General features: G+C 44.7%; 1 protein-coding gene across 2 annotated transcripts in view; it reads left to right on the forward strand.

Moving 5' to 3' along the window:
• The window catches only part of Kat14 (lysine acetyltransferase 14), a 38,644-nt gene that overhangs the window by 7,323 nt on the left and 8,347 nt on the right, over window positions 1-22,974 (forward strand). For both annotated transcript variants that reach the window (NM_001166640.1, NM_181417.3), the window contains exons 4-7: window positions 4,353-4,474; window positions 12,821-13,002; window positions 16,950-17,366; window positions 17,462-18,024. In NM_001166640.1, the coding sequence (NP_001160112.1) occupies window positions 4,359-4,474; window positions 12,821-13,002; window positions 16,950-17,366; window positions 17,462-18,024 (1,278 nt within the window). In that variant the 5' untranslated portion in view covers window positions 4,353-4,358. The remainder of the gene's footprint in view (window positions 1-4,352; window positions 4,475-12,820; window positions 13,003-16,949; window positions 17,367-17,461; window positions 18,025-22,974) is intronic.

The following is a 22,974-nucleotide window of genomic DNA, read 5'->3' on the forward strand; positions in this document are numbered from 1 at the left end:
ATGTAAACAACTGGTGTAGACTTCCTGCATTGGAACTTGGAGACAAGTCTTTATTTATGGATAGATACTTTATTTATTTATTTAATTTTATTTTTTTGTTTTTCGAGACAGGGATTTTCTGTATAGCCCTGGCTGTCCTGGAACTCACTTTGTAGACCAGGTTGGCCTCGAACTCAGAAATCCGCCTGTCTCTGCCTCCCGAGTGCTGGGATTAAAGGCACTACCACGCCCGGCTCAGATAGATACTTTTAGCTGTCTCAAATATCAGCACTCTAGATAGTACCTTTTTACCGATCTTCAGGTTATATTAAGCTTTTTGGTTTTATTTTAGTGTGTGTGTGTTTGTGTAAAATGATGTGCAAAGTATATTCAGTCCTTACATTAAAAAAAAAAGGATTTTACGTTAGTTACTGGTTTTGTTGGTGTTTGTGACGCTGGGGTCAAACGCATGGCCTTGCTTACGTTAAGTGCTATATCTGTGAACTGTACTCGAGATCCCATGGGTGTCTTGCTTCTTAGTTTACTTATATGACATATAAAGAATGCCTACAAGGAACCAGGCATTATTTGAGTCCTGGAGAGTGCTGTGTTGGGTGAGCCAGCTGAAGCCTCCACCCCTAACCCCTGGGGGACCATTAACACCCTCCTAGCAGCAGATAACTGTGATAATTGCCTAGCACCTCTCCTCTGAAAACAGTAAATAGAAAGGAGGAAGGTTTTAAATGTGCTGTCTTGGCCACTCTGGTGTTTCTTGTAGACTGTAGTTGTCATAATAATCTGAAATGTTGTCTTTTTCCGCCAGTGCTTCACTGATCATCCCAGGAGACCTGGCCACTGGCTTGGGAGGCTGCTCTGACTTGCCAAAAATACATAGGCAGAGGATAGAGGAAGTTTGACTTGAGTATATAATCTTATGGGGGTTACAGTTACGTTTCCCCCTCCCTAACCCCTTCAGTTGACATAGTGTATGTAAGCCAGGTGTGTTACTCTGAAGAGAATTGTAAGCAGATAGGTAGACATGTATTTAGCCTGCAGGTAGCTTCTTATAAAAACTGTAAAATGGAGGAAAGAAAATATAAGTGGTCATTTTCAAGAATGTCAGTTTTCTATCGAAATATCTTCTGTAGATATTTTTGTTTTTATTTATTTTTATTTTTTATTTTTTTGGTTTTTCAAGGCAGGGTTTCTCTGTATAGCCCTGGCTGTCCTGGAACTCACTTTGTAGACCAGGCTGTCCTTGAACTCAGAAATCCTCCTGCCTCTGCCTCCCGAGTGCTGGGGTTAAAGGCGTGTGCCACCACGCCTGGCAGATATTTTTAAAAGAGAAGTTAGTTCTTGGTTATACTCCTCAGACTGTGTAATGTTGGCCCCATTTAATCAGGCTAGCTGGAACTGAGAAAACTTGTTTCACTTCAAGAAGATATATTGGTTGTAGATAATACCCTGAAAGGAAGAAGTGTTGACTGAATAATACACACACACACACACACACACACACACAACTTAGGCATACATTCTCATAAGCTACGAACAGTGTTTCTGGCAGCAACTGGAAAAGTTCACCTTCTACCAGAAACCTGAGAGAGAATCAGCTGTCCTCAGTAACTTCCGTATGGGTCCAGAGAGTGATGTAATGTGTGCTTTCAGCTTTTTACATCCCAAACTTTACTGATTTAAATAAGGAGAGATGGCTTGCAACATACAGCATTTTCTTTGCATTACAAAATACAAAGTCAAGATCTGCGTTTTGGACCAAAGAGCCCTTCCCTTCGTGTGCCTCTGTGTCTTCTCTTCCTCCTTGTGACTCTTGACTTTCAGCCCAGGGGAAACTTGGAGATACCTTGGAGGTTAGAGACATTTGTGCGTTCTTGTCATGGAACTTCATTTCTTCTGACATGGGCGAAGCATTCCTTGTCTGTATTTCTCTATCTGGGGGTCTTGCAGCAGGTAGCTCCTGAGTGTTTGTCTGCTGTGTCTCCAGTTCAGACAGCCTGGACTGGGCCCTGCAGACATTTTGGTCCAGAAGACCAGCTGCCTGATGGTGCGCATGGTCTGGTGGTGTGAGTAGAAAACTGAGCTGGCATTTAAGCTGTCGATCACATTCTGGAAGAGGAGGAGCAGTGGATGCTTTCAGAGTAGTGTACAGTGCGCCAGCAAGTGCTAAGTGGTCACAGGAGTAAAGCTTATTCCATAACTAAGGTTTTTGCTGGATAACTCTCTTTCTGTGTGCTACGAGACATAGCGTGTAAGAGATGCTGTTTTTCATTGTTCAAAACTTTTATCTTTCCAAAAGGAAACTTCATGTCCATTAAGTGACTCTCCATGATTTTTTTTTTTTTTTTCCAAGACAGGGTTTCTCTGTGTAGCCCTGGAACTCACTTTGTAGACCAGGCTGGCCTCAAACTCAGAAATCCGCCTGCCTCTGCCCCCCCCCCGAGTGCTGGGATTAAAGGCATGCGCCACCACGCCCGGCTCTCCATGAGTTTTAACTGCTTAACGGAAGTCACTTGTTGGCTGATGTTGACCTTAATAAGTGGAAGACATTTGAAAGGTCTGTTTGTGGGGTCAAGTACTGTGCACATGATGATATGCAGGGAGTTGAGACTTGGTGGTGCAGTTTTGGGGCCCTTTGCAAGGTGTAGATGTGGACATAGCTCTTCTCATAGAATCACTGGGGGCTTAATGTGGTGAACACACCTGATGGAGGCTTAATTGCAGGCTATCAGACCGCCTTGTAGTAAGAAGGGTTAAGAATTCTTTTCTAGGCTCTGGTCTCTCGATGTTTAGAAGATTTATTTTATCTTCTGTTTCTGTATGTGTCTGTACACATCTATGAAGGCCTGCAGAAGCCAGAAAAGGGTGTTGTATCCTCTGAGCTGGAGGTGCAGGCAGTTAAGAGTTACCTGACATGGATGCTGGGAACTGATTTTGTGTCTTCTGGAAGAGCAGTAGCTTTTCAGTAGCTTGTACAGTTTTGTCCATTTCTATAAAATTGCATATATAAAATATCTGTATAAATACAGGTGCCAAGCATTGTGTGAGACATAGCCACTGAAATGCTAAAACCTGCCTTTTTATTTTTGCTTGTTGTTATTGCTTTTGAGACAGGCTGTACTTAAGTTCACAGTTCTATCCTCGCCCCCTGAGCACTACAGTAACAGGTACCTAACTACTCACAGCAAAGTGCAGGCTGCTTTTTTTTTTTTAAATATGGAAACATTAAAAGAAATTAAGATTTTATATGTTATATAGTGTGTGTGTGCAAATGTGTGCAGGGTTTGTGGAAGTCGGAGGGCTGTTGGGTCCCCAGCAGCTGGAGTTACAGGCAGTTGTGCGCCTCTGCTGCGGGTGCTGGGAACTGAACTCTGGTCCTCTGGAGGAGCAGCACGGGCTTCTGACTGCTGAGCCAGCTCCGCAGCTCCTGGCGCTTTTGTCCTGATGGTGGGTGTCAGATGCTCTTCTGTGTTATTGAAGTCTTCTGTGATGGCGTGCGGCTGTTTTTCTGGGCTGTTCTTCTCACAGTAGGCCGAGATTCCTCATCTGGAAAGCTGACAGGCTTGGACTGGATGGGAGCTGCCACACTGAGCTGCAGGGTGTCTTGGAGTCCTTGTGAGTGGGATGGGCAGCCAGGCCTCTGAGTTCTCTGTTCCTCAGCTAGTGCTGTCTGCACTTGAGGAAAGACATCTACAGCTTTAAGTGGCTGTGCCCCTGGGTAGAGAGATGCCTGGAACACTGCCCAGATCTGAAATCTTGAGTTTTGTCTTTGCCTGGTAAAAAGCTTAGAAAAGTGTGTACTCAGGAATGATTTTCAAAACTTTGAATAAAGGCTAGCCAGCACCATCAGTCAGAATGTTCTGTATGAAGCCCGCTCCTGAAGGTCTGCTGTCAGCGGGCAACCTCACTGTTTAGAGTTACGGGAAGGGGCTGGAGAAATGGCTCAGCGGACTGCTCTTCCGAGGGTCCTGAGTTCAAATCCCAGCAACCACATGGTGGCTCACTACCATCTGTAATGAGATCTGATGCCTTCTTCTGTTGTGTGTTTAAAAAAAAGAAGAACACAGTAGAGTTACAGGGACGAGTAGGGTGCTTGTGACAGCGCTTCCAGTTCAGCCCAGCCACACACCAGCCCTTCCTGTGTGACACATACAGAACCATTGTACCTAATACTTGAAGTAGTGATTTCTTACCAAAGCAACAAAGGAAGTAAGACTGCCTGGGTTATTGCCAGAGCTCATCTTTCTGTGTCTTCTATTCCCCCTTCCTACTTAGACTCTAAAACAGAATAGCTTTTCCCATGATGCGGACTTCCCTCCTCAGGCTACCTTCCCAGCCATCTTCCATTTGTGTTTCAGGTGGTCATGCTGGCAATGTACAACCTGTCTCTGGAAGGAAGTGGACGTCAAGGTTATTTCCGGTGGAAAGAAGATATCTGTGCTTTTATTGAGAAACATTGGACTTTTTTACTAGGAAATAGGTAACATGATTTTAAAACATCTTATCCTTTGCAGAAAGATGTAACCAAGCTGTACACAAGCTGGGAACCTAGTGCAGCCCTGATAGGGATTTATAGTGTAGCTCAAAAGAGAACTGAATACCAGGAAATGTAGATTTGCATTGTTTTCTAATGCTTCCAGAGCAGCGCGATGCTTCTGTAGAGATTGTTAGGTTTTTAAAAATGAGTTTGAGAGTAACTGACTTGAGGAAAGAGGACTGTGATGTCCTGTAAAATGGGGACATAGAGGTCAGAAGAGAAACAGAAAGGGCATTACTAACGGCACCCATTTAGATTGCTCTTAATGGATTCTTACAGCTTTTCCCCTTATCAACTCTGGAGAGCACAGCCATACTTTTCATCCACTGTGCTTAGCAAAGTTTGCCACATTAGCACACACATGCACACACACACACATATACACACACGCACACGGCTCATTCATTAGGGGTGAACATCAGACTGAGGCCTGCGTGGCTGAGACTGTGCTGGAGGCCATGTTAGTCTACAGAGCTGAGACGTGGAGATGAGTGTGGCAGCCCTGGTGAGTTTTGAGATGATGGTTCCTGGTTGCTCTCTGAGGTCCTAGGTGAGATGCACAGCACTGTAAATTAGGTCAGCAGAGATGACAGTGACTCTGCATCACTGCTACAGAGCAAAGCTGGACCACATTCTGAGTTTTGGCAGCCTTCTGCCTCTGTGCTGAGAAGTCAGCCTTGCTCGGATTTCCTGCAGGCCTGCAGGCTGTGGGGTGTCAGCAGCAAAGGAGAATAGATGTTTATAAAGGGGCTATTTTAAGTCCTTGCATTCTTTCATGCTACTGAGAAAAGAATTAACACTGACAAGTGCTTTCTCATAAGAAAAGGAATCTGTTGTTTTAATTTACTGCCCCAGCACTATTTATGGAATTTAATGTGCCCTATTTATAAAGGACCAGAAATAAGGGAGATGGTAAAATTAGATCTTGGAATGTTTTCATGATCTCTGAGTGCTTTATGTTTAGTGAATTTTCTTCTGGAAGAAAGTGAATGTAGATTACCTGTTTTTAAGAATATTTCTTATTTGAATAGGAGTTGTTGGCCACGGTCCAGAGCGTGTTCTGAGAGGAGCTGGCCAAGGCTTTTTTGTTTCTGACATGCCATTGAGAAGCAGTCATTACCCAGCAGTGTCTGTGTAGTTTAACCACTAAGCCAGTAGTTTATGTCGCTATTGGTGTAGCACCTGAATTATTTACTTAATCTCCCTTCTTAATAAAGTTAATTTTAAAAACATACGCCTTTAATCCCAGCACTTGGGAGGCAGAGTCAGGTGGATTTCTGAGTTGGAGGCCAGCCTGGTCTACAGAGTGAGTTCCAGGACAGCCAGAGCTACACAGAGAAACCCTGTCTCGAAAAACCATAAAACAAAACAAAACAAAACAAAACAAAACAAAAGAACATCACACTGTAAGTATAAGTAGAAAACTTGTATGGTATGCTATAAATAGACTGTAACTCTTAACGTTGGTACCTACAGATAACTCAGCAGTGTGAGATTGAGGCTGGACCTCATGCTGTAAGGACAAGCCCGGCCTTTTGGTTCTGATCAGAAAGGCCACAAGTATAGTGAGAATTTGCAGCGGTAACTTTTCTGTCGTCTACCCTGAAGATAGGAGGAAGTTTAGAAATTGCTGTGAATCCATTTCCCGAGTGTCCTGTCCCTCACCTAGATGACTGCTCTAAATATCAATTTAAAGGTCCCCAGAACCTACTCATCTCAGGTGCTTACCAAATGACCGATCGCCTAGGAGCTGACAGTCATTGTCCACAACAGAAGACGCTGTAAGCACTTTTAAGTTAAACTGTTTTTGAGAGCTGTTTTTATTCTGTTCTCTGCAGGGCCACCCTTGTTTTGTTTTTGAGATACGGTCTTGTGTAGCCCAGGCTGTCCTCAAACTCACTACATAGCTGCAGATTCCTTTAACTTCTGCTCCTCCAGCCTCTGCCTCTGGAGTTTTGCGATTACAGATGTACAGCACCACGCCCTGTTTTATGCAGTGATGGGATAAAACTTAGATCCTTAGATCTACCAAGTGAGCTAAACCCCAGCCCCAGCCCTCAAAGGGTTAAGTGTGGTATCTCTTCCTCGTTTGTCACAGAGTTAAGGGAGTAGTACACTGTGGGATTATCTTTTACCTTCGGGTACATTCCTCACCAGTGGTTTTGTTTTATGCCTTTAATGTTTTCTTAGTTTAAATATGTGAGAGTTTATTTAAGAATATCCTAAATGTTTTATGTACAGTTTTAGAAAAAAGTTAAAGATCATGTGAGAATTCAATTGCTACATATTTTTTGACCTTGAACTCATAGAGGCCTGCCTGCCTCTGCCTCCTGAGTACTGGGATTCAAGATGTGAGCTATCACATGAGGCAGTGTTTTGTTTTTTGAGATTCTACTCCGTAGCTCTGTCTCTCTCTGAATAGCCCAGGCTGTGTTCTAACTCCGGAATCTTCCTACCCCAACCTTTCAAGCATTAGAATTGTAGTGTGTACCTCCTACACCAGGCCTGGCTCTTACTACAGCATAGTTGCCATTGTGTGCGATTGTTTCATCTGCTTTTACAGTCCTGGCTCTGAATGCTTGTAGAAGACACTGCATGGGCACGGGTGTGTGAGTGTGCACTAGAGATTGAACTCAGGTCCTCCTACTTGTGCAGCAAGTCCTTTACCAGCTGAGCCCTATCAGCCTCCAAGAATGTTAACTATTGAGGAATCGTTTCAGCTCTTTCTGCTGTTTGCTATAGTCACTGGCTTTTAAGATACAGTTTTCAACAATTTGACATTTTTGAAAGTTGGATATATTTCTGAGTTCGAGGCCAGCCTGGTCTACAGAGTGAGTTCCAGGACAGCCAAGGCTACACAGAGAAGCCCTGTCTCAAAAAAAAAAAAAAAAAAAAGAAAATGAAAAAGAAAAAAGAAACTCAACTATCTAAAGATGATCCTAGGCCAATACTTTTACCACCTATTACAATTTTACTTATAGTCCTGGGTAAGGATACTGTTGGAGCTCCTGAGTTTAATAAAGGCTTGTATCTTCTAGGGAATGGATAGCAGATTGTGGTCAATTTCTTTTCAGTTTTCAGCACCATAGCAGGTTACTAGATATATGTCACCTACATCCAGCCTAAGGCAGGGAGCCATAAGTACCTGATCTGTGGCTACTTGCAAAGAGACCATAGGTCTCAGGGTAGCCAAAAGCACCCTCTGCAAATACTGTGTGCATGTCTTCCTGTCACTGGTTGCTACTTCTCATCACAGGAGTGGATGGAGACAGTAGCCAGTGGCATTGCATCTCACCTCACTGCAGACGTGGGCAGTGAGGTTACAAAATAAGGCTAAGCACATAAAAGATGCTCAGGTCAGTAGTCACTAGAAAAGTGCAAACCCACTGCAGTGAGGTACCTACCACCTTCACTGCAGGAGCACGAGGCAGGAGGGTTAGGAGTTCAAAACTAGAGGGGTTATATAGAAGTTTGGTCAGATAGTGAAAGCCTTCGTAGTCAGTCAGTCATTCAGTGAACAACAAGCATAATAGCACACCCATGCACCTAAGATAAGAGTAGAATTGGGCTGGGCATGGTGGCTCACGCCTTTAATCCCAGCACTTGGGAGGCAGAGGCAGGCGGACTTCTGAGTTTGAGGCCAGCCCAGTCTACAAAGTGAGTTCCAGGACAGACAGGGCTATACAGAGAAACCCTGTCTCAAAAAAACCAAAAAAAAAAAAAAAAAAAGAATGTAGAATTGCATGGGCATGATGCAGCCTGGTCATTCCTTAGAACGTTAAATGAAGGATTATCGTATCTAGAAGTTCCTCTCCAGTACCCACGGTAACTAAAATGAGGACGCTCTATCTGTTCACACATGAATGTATAAGCATAGTATGTACATAGAATGGCATATTCAGTCTTAGAAAGAAAATGCTGCCATGTGTTACACCATGCATAAATCTCGAGAACACTGTGCTGCATGAATTTCAATCATAAGCATACTGTGTGATTCCACTTACACTAGTCAGTAATGGAAATACATAGATCCAGGAAATAGAATGATGGCTGCCATCAGCTGGGGCGTAGGGTAGCCTTTGACAGTTACCTGTTTAATGAGTATAGGCTTTGTCTTGTACAGTAAAATGAAGGTGGGTGATGGTGACGGCCTTAGATATGAATGTACATTTAAAACTGGTGAAGATGCTTGCCTGTCTCACCACAGTAAAGATGTGGCTGACAGAGCAGTGGTTAGGAGAAGCAGAGAGTGCTCGCTTGTATGTCTGTGCTCTGCCTGTTGTAGGCTGTATTCATTTGTGGGCGGTGCCTTAATGACAATGCCACAAATAGATGTATTGCTCTGTCTTTACATACCGTTCATCTGTATGCATCTGTTTCTCTGTCCACCTTACAGCCTTATATAAGGATAACCGTAATGGGCGCTGTTGGTGGCTCAGCAGGTAAGGCAGTGGCTGCTAAGCCTGACAGCCTGAGTCTGGTGCCCAACACCCACGTGGTGGAAGAAAAGAACTTAAATCCTTGTGTGTGTTTCCTTTTTATCTTTGATTTCTGGGCTCCAGGGATATGGTCATCAAGCATGCATTCTCAGAGTAACCGCCTAAGCATGTGTGCTTAGGTCCTCACTGGCAGTGTGGAGGCGCTCACCTCTCATACCCTGCTGAGCAATACAGTGGGGTTTGTTTGTTTGTTTGTTTGTTTGTTTTGTTTTTATATTTTATTTTTATGTGTATGAGTGTTTTGCCTGCATATATTTTTGTCTTTGCATCACATGCATATATGCCCACAGAGGTCAGAAAAGGGTGTTGGGTCCCTAGGACCTGGAATTATGAATGGTTGTGAGCCACCGAGTGTGGGAACTGAACCCAGATCCTTGGTAACAATTGCTCTTAACTGTTGATACATCTCTCCGGCCCCAACACAGTGGGTTTTAAAAGCTTTTCTGTCTCAGTCTTTTTATTTATTGTGATAAAAGTATTATATAGTTATGAATTTAAATATTGAAATTTTAGTTAGTTTTATTTTCTGTGTTTCTGTCTTTCTCACATGTATGCCTGTGTACCACATGTGTACATGGTGTGCCCTCTGACGTCAGAAGAAAGTATTGGGTTCCCTAGAACTGGAGTTATAGTTGTGACCCACCGTGTGGGTGGTGGGGATTGAGCCCAGATCCTTTGGAAGATGGCATGCTCTTAATTGCTGAGTCATCTCTCCAGACACCCAACTTAAAGATCTTTAAATGTTACAGTTCAGTAGTGCTAAGAATATTCACAGTGCTGGGCAAAGATCTCTGGCACTCTGATCCAGCAGATCTGAAGCACTGCACACTTTGGACAGCTCTCCTTCTCTCTTGCAGCCCCACAGACCTGGGGCTTTCGACTATCCCAGTATTTCATTTGCGTGGAATGTGGTGCCTGTGGTGGCACATGTGTTTAATTGAAGTGTTTGGAAGATGAGGCAGGTGGGCCTCTGAGAGTTCAAGGTTAGCTGGCCTATATAGAGAGTTCCATGGGATTGGAGAGAAAGGGTTAATAGTACTGGCTGTTCTTCAAGGGGATTAGGGTTCTATTCCTAGCACACACGTGTTGGCTCATAACTGTCTCCAGTCCCAGAAGATCTGACTTCTGGCTTCCTCCAGCACTCTGCACACACGGTACACAGTCATATGTTCAGGCAAAACATCTGTATACATAAAGTAAAAAATAGAGAGTTTTCCATGCCAGCCAAGCAACATAGTGAGACCCTGTCTCAGCAACCACCACCACCACCACTACCACCACATTTGAAGGAGTGTGATCCTTAAACCTTTTGGTCTTAGGTTCTATTTATACTCTTAAACATTATTAGGATTACAAATAGCCATTGTTTATATTAATTGTGCATATTTTAATATTTGCCATTTTAGAAAATTAAGGAGAAATTTAAAAACATTTATTTTTAAACAAAATAACATACATCTGGGCCAATGAAGTGACTCAGGGTAAACGAGCTTGCCGCTGAGGCTGATGAGCTGAGCTCAGCCCCCAGGACCCATATGTGAACATGCAGTCCCACAAATTGGCTGATGTTGGCACCTGCACCTCCGTCTATGCGCCCCCAGCCCCCGAACAGCGAGAACACCTTTATGAAAAAAGGTGTTTGATAAAACAAAATGAAAAGTGGCATTCTTTTCTTTGTTTGCAAATCTCAATAATATCTGACTTTTTGAAGATTGGTTCTCATCTTCCATATTCAGTACGTTGACTGTCACATGTCATTGTCATTGGAAACTACTAAACACTTGTAAAAAATTAACATGAAAAGGCAAACACCTTAATATTCTAAAACTACATTTTAAAGATTTGTTTACTTATTTTATGTATGTGAGTACACTGTAGCAGTACAGATGGTTGTGAGCCTTCATGTGGTTGCTGGGAATTAACTTAAGACCTCTGCTGGCTCCAGCCCCTGCTCGCTTCAGCCCAAAAATGTATTTATTATTATATGTGTACACTGTAGCTGTCTTCAGACACACCAGAAGAGGGCGTCAGATCTCATTATGGATGGTTGTGAGCCATCATGTGGCTGCAGGGATTTGAACTCAGGATCTTCAGAAGAGCAGTCAGTGCTCTTAACCGCTGAGCCATCTCTCCAGCCCCCTAAAATTAATTTTTTTTTTTTTTTGGTTTTTCGAGACAGGGTTTCTCTGTATAGCCCTGGCTGTCCTGGAACTCACTTTGTAGACCAGGCTGGCCTTGAACTCAGAAATCTGCCTGCCTCTGCCTCCCGAGTACTGGAACTAAAGGTGTGCGCCACCACGCCCGGCTTAAAAATAATTTTTATCTTACATGCTCAGAGAGGCTTGAGCACCAGGTGTCTTTGGACCTTTCATTAAGAATTACTGGTGTTAGGGCTGAGGGAAGGGTGGTGAAGAGAAAGCAAGGACAGTTTCTCTCATCGTCTTAGCTCTGAGTGAGTGCGATAGGTTGGAAAGGTTAAAAAAATGAGGATGAAGGAGAGGTGCTCGGAGCCCAGAGGTGGCCTGGGAGGAAGATAGAGCTGCTTTGCCAGCTTCCTGTCACTGTAACGGGTTACCTGCTGCAGGGTCCTTATGAAGGAAAGAACTTCAGCACTGTCACGGGCTAACTCATGAAAGAAAGAGGGTCCTTTTGCCTGTTCAGTCCTGTGATCAGGCGACACTTTGGCTGAGCCTCTGATAGTCTATCTTGGTGTCAGTATGTGTCAAAACAAGCTGTCATTTTTAGAGCCAGGAACAGAGAGACAGGGAAGGACTGAGGGAGAGACTAAGGGAGCAAGCCCAATGGCTTAAGGACCTCCCATAAGACACACTTCTTAAATGTCCACACCCCCAGCAGCCCCACTCTGAGATCAAGCCTTTGCATATGGATTGGAGACTCTCCCAAAGTGTAGCTCTTGCTGCTAAAGGTTTTCTCTTCCTTTTCTAGTACATGTTTGAAGCTTTTTTTTTTTTTTTTTTTTTTTTGGCAAAAGATTGTACTCCTTCTGTAAAAGTTCATTTCTGAGAATTTCTGGTAATTGATTTATATCTGTAACATAGAAATTGTGGCCATTAAAGTAATTTTTAGTGGATGAATAGTTGGCCTTCAGCCTCTCTGTCTTTACTTCGTTATATCTGCTGTCTTTGAAGCATGCCTAGGAACCACTCTGGTATGTCAGGCAGGGCACAGTGAATCAGACAGAGATGTGTTCTCTGGGTGCAACAGCTATTCACTAGGACTAATGATTAACTGTGCCATCAATGCCCAGGCTCATAGTCAACAAAGCAAGCCAGCTTTTCCCCCTGTGATGATTGATTGATGAAGTGGTTGCTTTTAGTCTGTTTGTTTTGTTGTCTTTTGAGACAGGATCTCTCGTGTAGTCCCGGGTGTCCTGAAACTCTGACTTGTAGAACAGAATGACCTTGAACTCAGAGATATTCCTGCCTCTGCCTCTGCAAGTGCTGAGATTAAATGCGAGTGCCTTTGCATCTGGCTGTGATAAGTGTTTTATGTTTGAATTACTTCATTTGATCTCTTAGCCACCCAATAAGGTAATTCTGTTATCCTGGTTTCTCAGAGGAAGAAACTACCACAGCTGGAAGGTGACACAGCAAGGATGTAAAGGCAGGCAGATCCCACCCCTGGCTCTGGGCTGCTGTGCTCTATTTCTTCCCCCAGTGCAGGCTGTACAGCAGCTGGCAGCCAGGAATCAGTGAGTTTATGTCGAATGTACTTTCTCTGCTGTGATCAAATGGAAGTATCTATAGCGTTGAAATTCTCTGCGCTTTAGGAAAAAGACGTCGACGTGGTGGAGCACAGTAGCAGGCTGCCTCAGCGTGGGAAGCCCTGTTTATTTCCGGTCAGGTGCTCAGGAGTTTGGAGAGCCCGGATGGTGGAAACTTGTTCATAACAGACCCCCAACCATGAGGCCGGAGGGAGAGAAGCTGGCTGCCTCCACCTTGAAAGTGAAAGGTAAATTGTGAGAAGTCCCAGCCTGGGCCCGAGACTCCCCAGCGCCCACTTGCTGCCTCTGGGGCTGTGAGCAGGACAGTTTCACAGGCTCAGGGGTTGAATACTATAGAAAACATACTGTCATTTCCTAAGGAAGTCACTCGTTTTGTCATCTCCTTTGGTGGCCTCCCCACCCTCTGTTCTTTCTGTTTGCCTGTCTTCATATGGTCTCTAGTCAAAGCTGTCCTGGGACTCACTTGTAGCACATGCTGGCCTTAGCTTTGAACCATCCTCCTGCCTCTGCCTCCCAAGGGTTGGGATTACCAGCATAAACCATTGCGTGAAACAGAAGGTTGTTTTCAGCCTGATCGCCTTTAAGCTTTTTATTGTAGAAATGGAAGCCCACTTGAAGGAGTAGAGAAGAGTGTGAGAGCCGGTCCTCCCTCACCTCAGCAGTGGTCACTCCAGTGTTGCCAGTGATCCGGTTCTCTAGTCCGACTCTCCGCTCATCTGCATCTTTGACTTGTTTAGAAACATTTTATCCTTAAATAGTTCAGTCTGTGTCTCTAGGATGTTCTTTCTCTTTATAGGATGACTGTGATGCCATTTTGTTTAAATAGCATTTTAACTCCTTATTATCACATGTTGATTTTTATTTTTTTAATCTAGAAAACTTTGATTTTTTGAGACATGGTTTCTTTGTGTAGCCTTGGGTGTCCTGAATCTAGCTCTGTAGACCAGGCTAGCCTCACCCCATAGAAATCTGCCTGCCTCTGCCTCCTAAGTGCTGGGATTAAAGGCGTGGGTCACCACCATCCAGCTAAACAACTTTTGAAAGCCTGCCTGCCATCTCAGTACTCTGGAGGTAGAGACAGGTAGATCTCTGTGAGTTCAGGTCAGCCTGATAGTGAGTTCCAGGCAGCCAGGGCTATCCCGTGAGATCCAACACACACACACACACACACACACACACACACACGAAGCATAACTAGGTATATTGGCACACATAAGCCAGCACTAGAGAAGCTTGAGGGCATAATGATTATGAATTCCTGGCCAATCTAAGCTACTGTTTCAAAATAAAACGAGTAAAAAGCAGAAATATACTATTACACATTAATCCCTCACATTTTCCCTCAACATGCCTTGGACATCTTTCTGTTGCAGTGCTGTGATCTTGACTTCAGTATGTGTCCATTTTATGATAACATCAAAACACTACCCTGTTGTCTTGGTTTGGGTTACTATTGCTGTGATGGGACGACATGACCAGAAACAACTTGGGGAAGAAAAGCTTTGTTTGGCTTACACTTCTACAGCACTGTTCACCAGCAAAGAAAATCAGACAGGAACTCAAGTAAGACAGGAACCTGGAGGCAGGAGCTGATGCAGAGTCCATGGAGGAGTGTTGCCTTCTTGCTTGCTCTCATGACTTGCTCAGCCTGCTTTCTTAACGAATCATCTGTCCTGGGGTGGGCCCCATCCCAAAATGGACTGGCTCTTTGTGTATCAATTACTAATTAAGAAAATGGCCTACGGACTCTCCTATAGCCTGATCTTATTGCAGCTCCCCACTCTCCTGTACCCCAAGTTGACACAAAACTAGCCAGCACACCCATTGTGGGAATTTTGATTGTTTCTTCCTTTGTTAATTGTTGCTCTTATTGTGTGGTTGGTCAGCCTGAGGCAGGTTTCATGGAGCCAAGCCTGGCATGGAACTCCTGGTCCTCTTGCTTGCCTCTACCTCTGGAGTTCTGAGATTAGTTGTGCCACCATACCTGATCTTTTAGTTTTGTTTTCTTTTAAAGAATTATTTATTTATTTACTTTATGTATGTGAGTACACTGTTGCTGTCTTCAGACACACCAGAAGATAGCATTGGATCTCATTACAGATGGTTGTGAGCCACCATGTGGTTGCTGGGAATTGAACTCAGAATCTCTGGAAGAGCAGTCAGTGGTTTTTTTTGTTTGTTTGTTTGTTTGTTTTTTAAAGATTTATTTATTTATTATATGTAAGTACACTGTAGCTGTCTTCAGACACTCCAGAAGAGGGTGTCAGATCTTGTTACAGATGGTTGTGAGCCACCATGTGGTTGCTGGGATTTGAACTCCGGACCTTCGGAAGAGCAGTCGGGTGCTCTTACCCACTGAGCCATCTCACCAGCCCTTTTTTTGGTTTTTTGAGACAGGGTTTCTCTGTATAGCCCTGGCTGTCCTGGAACTCACTTTGTAGACCAGGCTGGCCTCGCACTCAGAAATCTGCCTGCCTCTGCCTCCCAAGTGCTGGGATTAAAGGGGTGCGCCACCACTGCTCAGCTGCAGTCTGTGTTCTTAATTGCTGAGCCATCTCTTCAGCACCTGGGCTTTTAGTTTTTAATTATTAATTTTAAAATGAATGTATTTGTGGGCTGGAGAGATGGCTCAGTGGTTAAGAGCACTGACTGCTCTTCCGAAGGTCTTGAGTTCAAATCCCAGCAACCACATGGTAGCTCACAGCCATCCGTAATGAGATCTGACGCCCTCTTCTGGTGCATCTGAAGACAGTTACAGTGTGCTTAGATATAATAATAAATAAATCTTTTTTTAAAAAATCTATTTGTGTATGGTGTATGTGGGGAGGAAAGGGTGCCAGGTACTCCTGTGAAGGCAGAGGGTAACTTGTGGGAGTCTGATTTTCTTCCATGTGGGTCCCAGGATGGAGGTCAGGTGGTCAGCCTTTACAGATGCCTGGGCAGTTTGAGGCAGGTGCTGCTGCTAGGTATGGAATGATAGCCCCAAGTTCTGAGGCAGTGCCATGTAGCCTAGGCTGGCTGTGAGTTCTGATCCTCCTGCCTTTACCCTGAGTACCAGGATTCTAGGCTTGTGCCTTTACCCTCTGAGTACTAGGATTCTAGGCATGAGTCACTCTACTCAGCTTTTGCCCTTTCTTATTGTCACTTTACACAGTGCTACAGTTTTTCAAGTTTTTGCATATGTACAAATTATAATAAATTACTAAAAATAGTATTACTAGATCAAAGGGTATATTTAGTTAAAAATGTCATTGGCAATGCCGAATTACCCTCCACTATGCTAGTAAAATTTATTTTCTATCAAAAAAATAAGTCAGGAAGGCACATCATATTCTTGGTAATCCTTATGAAATTTTACCAGTTCCAGGATGTGAAAGAGAATTGATGGTGTTAATTTGTTTAAATTTGCACTGCAGCTCTTGTTTAAGAAAGGTCTTGCTATTATGGGCTGGCATTAACTATTTACCGCTAGCTGGCTTTGAACTTGAGATTCTCAGCCTCTCCCTACTGGAATCATAGGTGTGCACCATCACGTGAGCCCAGCTAAAGCTTTCGGAAAGATGGGTAAGGTTTTCGGTTGGGGCATTTGTTGAACCTTTCTGTGTATTGAACATGATACCAAAAGTACATTATGAGAAAAATAGTTAATATTAAAAAAAAAAAAGTTAAGGGGGTGGAAAGATGGTTCTGCCATTAGGAGCGCTTGAGGCTTTTGCAGGAGGCCAAAGTCCATTTCTCTTTACCCACATCCAGGTGGCTCACAACCACCTGTATCCAGCTCCAGAAAATGTGGTGCCTGTGACTTTAATTTTCAAACCTGTTTTTAAGAAAGGATATGGGGAAGTGCTTAGAAACCTTAGAAAGGTTCTTTGGAATAGCTCCTCCTGTCTGTGTTGTCTGGAAATGGCAGCTCAGTTCATAAGTTGGTAGCTGGCAGCTCATTCCTTCACGACCTGCCTTAGCCTTTCACCTGGGTCCACTTCAGCTAAATGTTTCTTCACCTGTTTACCCCAGCAAAACACCATCTGACCAACTTTCCAAAGGACCCTTAAGTTCCCACTTACGGTGCCTTCTCTCACCTGTATGTAAATACCCAGGAACACACATAAGAAGAAAATGTACTTTTAAAAAGAATAGTTAACATAGAAATTAGCTATTTATTCTTTCCCGGCAGCTTCAAAGCCAACGCTGGATCCCATCATTACTGTTGAGGGACTCAGAAAACGGGCAAGCCGGAATCCTGTGGAATCTGCCATGGAATTGAAAGAGAAGCGGTCGCGAACACAGGAAGCTAAAGACATCAGAAGAGCTCAGAAAGAAGCGGCTGGCCTCCTCGACAGGAGCACCTCTTCCACCCCCGTCAAGTTCATAAGCCGAGGCCGGAGGCCGGATCTGATTTTGGAGAAAGGAGAAGTGATCGACTTCTCGTCCCTGAGCTCCTCAGACCGCACTCCCCTCACAAGCCCGTCTCCTTCTCCGTCTCTGGATTTCTCCGCCCCGGGGACGCCAGCCTCGCACTCGGCCACACCTAGCTTGCTTTCCGAAGCAGACCTCATCCCAGACGTGATGCCACCCCAAGCCCTGTTTCATGGTAAGACTCGCTGTGTTCCCAGCGTGGGTGTGAGCCTTGGGCCCTGCCTTCCTGCTTTCCTGTGTCTTGACGACGGTCCTTTCTGCTTTGCACAGATGACGATGAGCTGGAAGGAGATGGAGTTATAGACCCAGGGATGGAGTACATCCCACCCCCAGCTGGGTCAGCGTCTGGGCTGCTTGGGAGCAGAAAGAAGGTCCGAGCTCCGGAACAGATAAAACAGGAAGTGGACAGCGAGGAGGAGAAGCCAGACAGGATGGATGGAGATAGCGAAGACACAGATTCAAACATTTCTCTGCACACTAGAGCTCGAGAAAAGAGGAAGCCGCCACTGGAAAAGGACATGAAGCCCAAGGGCCCCAGGTATACACCCGTGAGCATCTATGAGGAGAAGCTGCTGCTCAAGAGGCTGGAGGCGTGCCCCGGCGCCGTGGCCATGACTCCAGAAGCCAGGAGGCTGAAACGGAAACTGATCGTCCGGCAAGCGAAAAGAGATCGGGGTTTACCACTATTTGACTTGGACGAGGTTGTGAATGCCGCACTTCTGTTAGTCGATGGGATTTATGGAGCCAAAGATGGAGGAGCTTCCCGGCTTGCAGCTGGACAAGCTACATACCGGACCACCTGCCAGGACTTTCGGATCCTGGACCGGTACCAGGTGATGTTACTGTACTGTGACATTTGTCATTGTGAGCAATCTGGGGAGAAGAAAGCAAGCAAAACTTCTCTGCTTCTCTTCCAAAACTGTTCATCATTTAGTGCCCCTTCCTGTATCTGAGTTTCTTTCTCACTAGGCATTCAGGGAACAGCCTAGCCATATCTTGCCTCTCTCCCTTGAGGGTATCTGTCTGTGGTCTGTTTCATGGTTGTGATTGACAGGTTTGTTGAGGACATGTATAGCCTAGACCCTGTCGAGCTATGGGGGTAAGCATCTGTGTCCTTAGGCTTCATCAGGAAGAAATGCGGGGTCAGCATTACTCACAGGGTGAGTTCTGCCAATGCTCTGACAACATTCATTCCCCCGGGGGCTATGGGCTGCCCCACCAGCAGCGGGTTCTGTTTCCTCTGTTCTGCCCTGTTGTTTTGAATTGGCATTCCTCACGTGTAAAGGTGCTGATGTGAGTACTGTCGGCTCTCTACGCTAGCCACATAGTCTGCAAGGGACCGAGACCTGCCTGTGCTGGACACAGTGGTAGTAGTCAGTGTTCGCAGCTGTGCCCACCCCAGTGAGCTCGTTTACTAAAACGGTCTCAGGCTGGGCTGGTCTGCAGGGATCCATCACCAGGACTGCTCTAGGTCCTGACTTAAGATGTGGTTTTCTGTACTGTTAAGTGTTGTGTTGATGGCCCCACCCTCACTGCCTTTCCTTGCTCTCTTTCCTCTTGTGTTGTTTATATAAATGTTAGTGGACTCTGATTTTTTCTTTATTTCTCCCTGTACTAACTTCTAGCTGGATTCTTTCTTTCTTTCTTTCTTTCTTTCTTGATTTACTTATTATTATAAATAAGTACACTGTTGCTATCTTCAGACACTTCAGAAGAAGGCGTCAGATCTCATTACGAATGGTTGTGAGCCACCATGTGGTTGCTGGGATTTGAACTCAGGACTTTCAGAAGAGCAGTCAGTGCTCTTACCTGCTGAGCCATCTCGCCAGCCCTGGACTGCTTTCTCTAGCAGTTCTTTACAACATGGTTTCTTTTAACATACATACATACATACATACATTTATGTATTGTGTGCATGTGCATACATACCACAGCACATATGTGGGGTCAGAAGACAGCTTGCTGTAGTTGGTTCTCTTCTAGCACATGGGTTTTTAGTGTTAGAGTCGGGTCTCAGGCTTTACCTAATGAGCCATCTCACCATCCCTAAATATGAACTTTTTGAGGTATATTTTGAAAACCTGTGTGCCTAGAATATCTTTATTTCACTTAAAAAAAAAAAAGATGTATTTATTTATGTGAGTACACTGTTGCTCTCTGCAGACACACCAGAAGAGGGCATCAGATCCCATTACAGATGGTTGTGAGCACCATGTGGTTGTTGGGAATTGAACTCAGGACCTCTGGAAGAGCAGTCAGTGCTCTTAACCTCTGAGCCATCTCTCTGGCCCTTTATTTCACTCTTTATTTATTTATTTTTTTTTTTTGGTTTTTTGACACAGGGTTTCTCTGTATAGTCTTGGCTGTCCTGGAACTCACTCTGTAGACCAGGCTGGCCTCGAACTTAGAAATCTGCCTGCCTCTGCCTCCCCGAGTGCTGGGATTAAAGGTGTGCACCACCACGCCCGGCTCCTTTATTTCACTCTTACATCAACAATACCTTACAAAGTTTTAGTTTTGTTTTCTCCTTTGACATTTTGAAGTTGTAACTTCATTATTATCTTATGTACTGGTTGCTCCTGAGAGCCCAGTTTCTTTTGTTATTATTTGAGACAGGGTCTCACTGTATAGCGCTGAACTGAAACTCAGGTTTGCCTCTCTTCTGAGTGTTGGAATTAACAGTGTGAGCTACCTTGTCTTGCCATGAGAACCCCATTTCCAATGTTAATTAATTAATTAATTAATTTTTGGTGTTTTTTTTTTTTAATTCTCCTGTCTTCTGGAAGCTTCCATATTTTCTGTTTCTGATCTTCAGTGTATTTTTCACTGCTTTTTCTGTCTTTTGTATCTCACAACTCTACTCTTGGGTTAGCAGTTGTTGTGTGAACCTTTCCTGGGGAGAAACAGATGTCTCTTTGCCCCAGTTCTGCCACCAGCAGTAGACCAAAACAGCAGTTCCAGTCGCGTCCATGAGTTTAATTAGGGTCCCTGCTTTAGTTTGCATACCTATTTCTGTGAGAAAATACCCTGACAAAAGTGACTTAAGGGAGAGAGGGTTTCTCTTGACTCATGGCTCCAAGTAGAGTCCACCATGGTGAGGAAGTTGGAGCATGGAGAGCTTGAGGGAGCTGGTCAGATGGAATCTACTGTCCCAGCTGTGTAATGGCCCCACCCACAGTGGGCAAGTCTTCCCTCTTTAGTTAATGCCATCCAGATAACCCCCAACAGGCATTCCTAGATGTCAGTTTCCCAGGTGCTCCTAGATTAAGTCTCATTGACAGTTAACACTAGACATCACAATTCCTTGCAGGAATGGAAAGGTTAACTACAGGAGCATGGGCACCTGATGGGCAGCCATACCACTGGAGGGGAAAACCTCTGCATTAACTGTTCATAAATCTTGGGCACAGGGCTGGAGAGATGGCTCAGTGGCTAAGAGCACTGGCTGATGCTCTTCCAGATAGACTGAGTTGAATTCCCAGCAACCTCATGGTGGCTCACAACCATCTGTAATAGGATCTGATGCCCTCTTCAGGCATGTAGATGTACATACAGATAGAACACTCAGGCACATAATAAATGAATACATCTAAAAAACGAAACAAAAAAAAGGTATGTGCCACAATAAATATTGGTTGGGCCAATAAATACTTTAAAAAAAGACAATCTTGGGGGGGTGGGTATGGGAGACTTTTGGGATAGCATTGGAAATGTAAATGAGGAAAATACCTAATTTAAAAAAACATTTATTAAAAAAAAAAAAAAAAGACAATCTCGGGCAGAGGTGTGACCTCATGAGCACCCTGTATTAACCATTGACCGTCTATAGCTTGGAGGAGGGTTGTAGCCTCGTGAGCGTTCCCCACCCTCTGGGGGATAGTTAGTGAGCCCAATCTTGTTTAGGTCTCCTTCAGGTAATTATAGCTGCTGATGGGTCTAGAGGGCACCGGCCATGGCGTGCCTGAAGGGTGGCATTCCACAGCACAGGTGTTATCTCAGCTTCCTCCATCTGAGGTGTGGTGTCTGACCCTAGTCAGAGCTGTAACTGCTGCACTCGTGTTTTATGTCCCCTTTCCTTCTGCTGTTCCTGTCATCCTTTCCTGGTTTCCCACAACTCTGGGACATTCGATTCCACTCATTTATAGTCTTTTTTCTCTGCCTTTGGTTTGGGAAGGTTTTATGCAGCTGCTCAAGCTCAGAACGACTCTTCTAAACTATGCATAGAAGGTTATTGATTAGTCCACTGTCAAAACGGCTTAGTTTCGGTTGCTATTTTTGCCCTCTGCATTAATCTACTTCTTTCTTAGGACTTCCAGCCCTTTCTAAACTGCCATCTGCTCTTGCATGCTCGCCCCTTAGAGCATGTAACATATCAACTACCGCTGTTAAATGTCTTTCCCAGGAATCTCAGGACCCCTGCACTGAGTGAGTGTGCTTCTGGGGCTTGTTCATCTCTTCAAGTGGTCTAGCCATGGTGGCTCAGTGTTCCGTGAAGTACGAGGCTCTGTTCCATCACATCCATGCCCCTGTTGCACCCCCATCAGCTCAGGCAGCTGCCCCTCCCCACACTCCCAGGCACCCATGCTACTGTTTTATACCTCCAGTGTATATTCCTGGGATATGGAACACTCAGTTCACCACAGTGGTGCCTTTCCTGTCTCAGGAAGAGTCCAACAGACACTCAGAGCAGCCCCTGAGAGAGGTGTAATGAGGCCTTTCTAGCCCCTCTGGTGCAGAGCCTGCTCTGTTCTCATTGCATTGCTAGTTCTAGCCAGCTTTTCCTTCTAGGCTTTTCCTCAGCCTGCATTAGTAAAGAAGCACACTTAACGCTGTCACATGTCACTTGACTTTGAAGCTGTTTTTTCTCCACCACTCTGCGATTTGGTAAATTGAGTAGTACGAGCCAGGCACTATTCTAACTGGGATGCCAATGCTAGGTAGGTTTCTGTCCTCTGCAGCTGACATTCTCAAACAGGGAAGTGACAGGGTTAGCTCACTAAGCTAAGATGCACTTACTGAGGGCGTGTGTGTGTGTGTGTGTGTGTGTGTGTGTGTGTATGTGTGTCACAGAAGGACTGCTGTGTTCCTGGGAATTAAAACCAGCCTCTGAGGGAGGTAACCTTGCAAGAAGTGCTGACAAGGAAATGCCAGGAGGAAGAAAACTGGATGGAAGGCCAGACCCAGGCCCTGAGGCATGAGAAAGACTGGTAGCTGTGATGGGAACATCCTGACGACACAGGAGTGTGGTTCTAGGAGGAGAGGCCAGAGTGTGACAGAGTCAGGTCTTGCAAGTTCCCTGTAAGGCACAGTTGAGGACTTTGAAATGTACTCTGTACATACAGTGGGAAACCATATAGGAATTGTGAACCAGGGGGCATGAGTTGATGCTTGCTTTTTAAATAGAGTCTTACTGTGTAGCCCTGACTGGACTAAATCTTACTTTGTAGACCAAGCTGGCTCTGAACTCACAGAGATCTGCATGTCTTTGCCTCCCAAGTGCTGGGATTAAAGGTGTGTTGCCACTATGCCTAGTTAGTTTATTTTTAAAAGAAGTGTTGTGGCCTCTATGTGGAGACTGGATGGTGTGGGACAAGAATGGGCCAAGAGGAGGCAGTGATGGTGGTCCAGGCTTGGTGGACCGTGTTTTGGAGAAGAGTAGAAGTTGCAGAGGTTAGCGGAACTTTGTCACATCCATGAGATTCTACAGGACTCACATGAGACTGTTAAGGGGGAGAAATTGTTCTGTGGACTGATGGAGCTACAAATTATCTGGCATGGCATTG

Source organism: Mus musculus, chromosome 2 (genome assembly GCF_000001635.26).
Source record: "Mus musculus strain C57BL/6J chromosome 2, GRCm38.p6 C57BL/6J".
Lineage (NCBI taxonomy): Eukaryota > Metazoa > Chordata > Mammalia > Rodentia > Muridae > Mus > Mus musculus.